Source organism: Fusarium redolens (genome assembly GCF_020744475.1).
Source record: "Fusarium redolens strain MPI-CAGE-AT-0023 chromosome Unknown BKA55scaffold_63, whole genome shotgun sequence".
NCBI lineage: Eukaryota > Fungi > Ascomycota > Sordariomycetes > Hypocreales > Nectriaceae > Fusarium > Fusarium redolens.
Genome location: NW_025763726.1, coordinates 4,287 through 5,370, shown reverse-complemented (window position 1 = coordinate 5,370; position 1,084 = coordinate 4,287). Strand labels below are relative to the sequence as shown.

The following is a 1,084-nucleotide window of genomic DNA, read 5'->3' as shown; positions in this document are numbered from 1 at the left end:
ATCTATCTCATAACTTATTTAATCCTCTTTTCGCCGCCAACGCCAAATTTAGTTATAACTTTAGGTCTTTAACTTTAGGCAACTAAACTTATATAAAACTTAATACATTTTTCCTCCAAACCCGCGATTACCCCGCTTCTATCCTTACAGGTTCTCGGTCTTCTCTAGTACCTCCTTAGCCTGCTACTAGATATCCTTAAGCTACTTATTATGCAAGCCGCCGTTAAGGGCCCTAAGGAACCCCCTCTCTCCTACTTGGCTGACCCCTCTACATAGCTTCCTTTCTAGATCCTTAAGCTTTTACTTCTTGTATTTAAGGAAGTCTTTATTAATTAGAGGTTCTTATAGATAGACTATATAAGCAGGAGGATCTCATAACTAAAGATCGCTATCCTAATGCAGCTAGTATTATCCTTATTAAACCAGGCCTCTCTAATATCTATAGCCATTATACGCAGCATATCGCCCTTGCCCTTATTTCGCCTAAGAGCTTCTTCAATCTTAAGGATCATATCATGGCCTTCAGTCAGATAAGGCTTGTTAGGCCTGGGTGCCTGCAGGCTTCTTCAGATAGCAGGCATTCGTGACGGGCAGCTATGATGCTGTTAGCGGTTACGGCTAGAAGGAAAGTCGGGTTGGGTCGGATAACTTACTGGTGAGTTTGCGGCGCGGTCTCTTATAGACAGGCTTTGGCTGACCTTAAAGCGGAAGCGTGATGGATGATTGAAGCGTGGTATCCTTTTAGGTGGGTTGTAGGAAGAAGGTTGGGGCCAGCTAATGAGCAGGTAAGGCTTTTCAGCTAGTATATATGCAGCTAGGTTTAGGCTGTAATTGAGGTAGCTAACTATAATAATTTGACTTAATGAAGCTTTGCCGGCTGTAGGGCAATAAATATTTAAACTATATTAGACTCTAGAGATGCTTGGATATACCTTTTAAGGCTAACTTGTAAACTTAAAAAAAAAAAAAAAAAAAAAAAAAAAAAAAATAGACCTTAATATTAAATATAAAAGTTAGGTAAAGGAGTATAATTAGATATTAAATTATATTTATTAAAATTATTTAATAATATAGCTAATAATTA

General features: G+C 37.9%; 2 protein-coding genes across 2 annotated transcripts; both read right to left on the bottom strand.

Annotated features, from left to right (window-relative positions):
- Positions 1-353: 353 nt before the first annotated feature.
- On the bottom strand, positions 354-772 carry BKA55DRAFT_658246 (uncharacterized protein; the record flags this gene model as incomplete). Its single annotated transcript, XM_046197511.1, has 2 exons — positions 711-772; positions 354-625 (listed from the first exon to the last, which is right to left on the bottom strand). The coding sequence occupies exon 2, from the start codon at positions 510-512 to the stop codon at positions 354-356; it is 159 nt and encodes a 52-aa protein (XP_046040623.1). The 5' UTR covers positions 513-625; positions 711-772.
- On the bottom strand, positions 381-772 carry BKA55DRAFT_629496 (uncharacterized protein; the record flags this gene model as incomplete). Its single annotated transcript, XM_046196921.1, has 2 exons — positions 381-625; positions 711-772. Coding segments are annotated over 2 exons (161 nt in total), but the record flags the coding sequence as incomplete, so codon positions are not given.
- Positions 773-1,084: the final 312 nt, after the last annotated feature.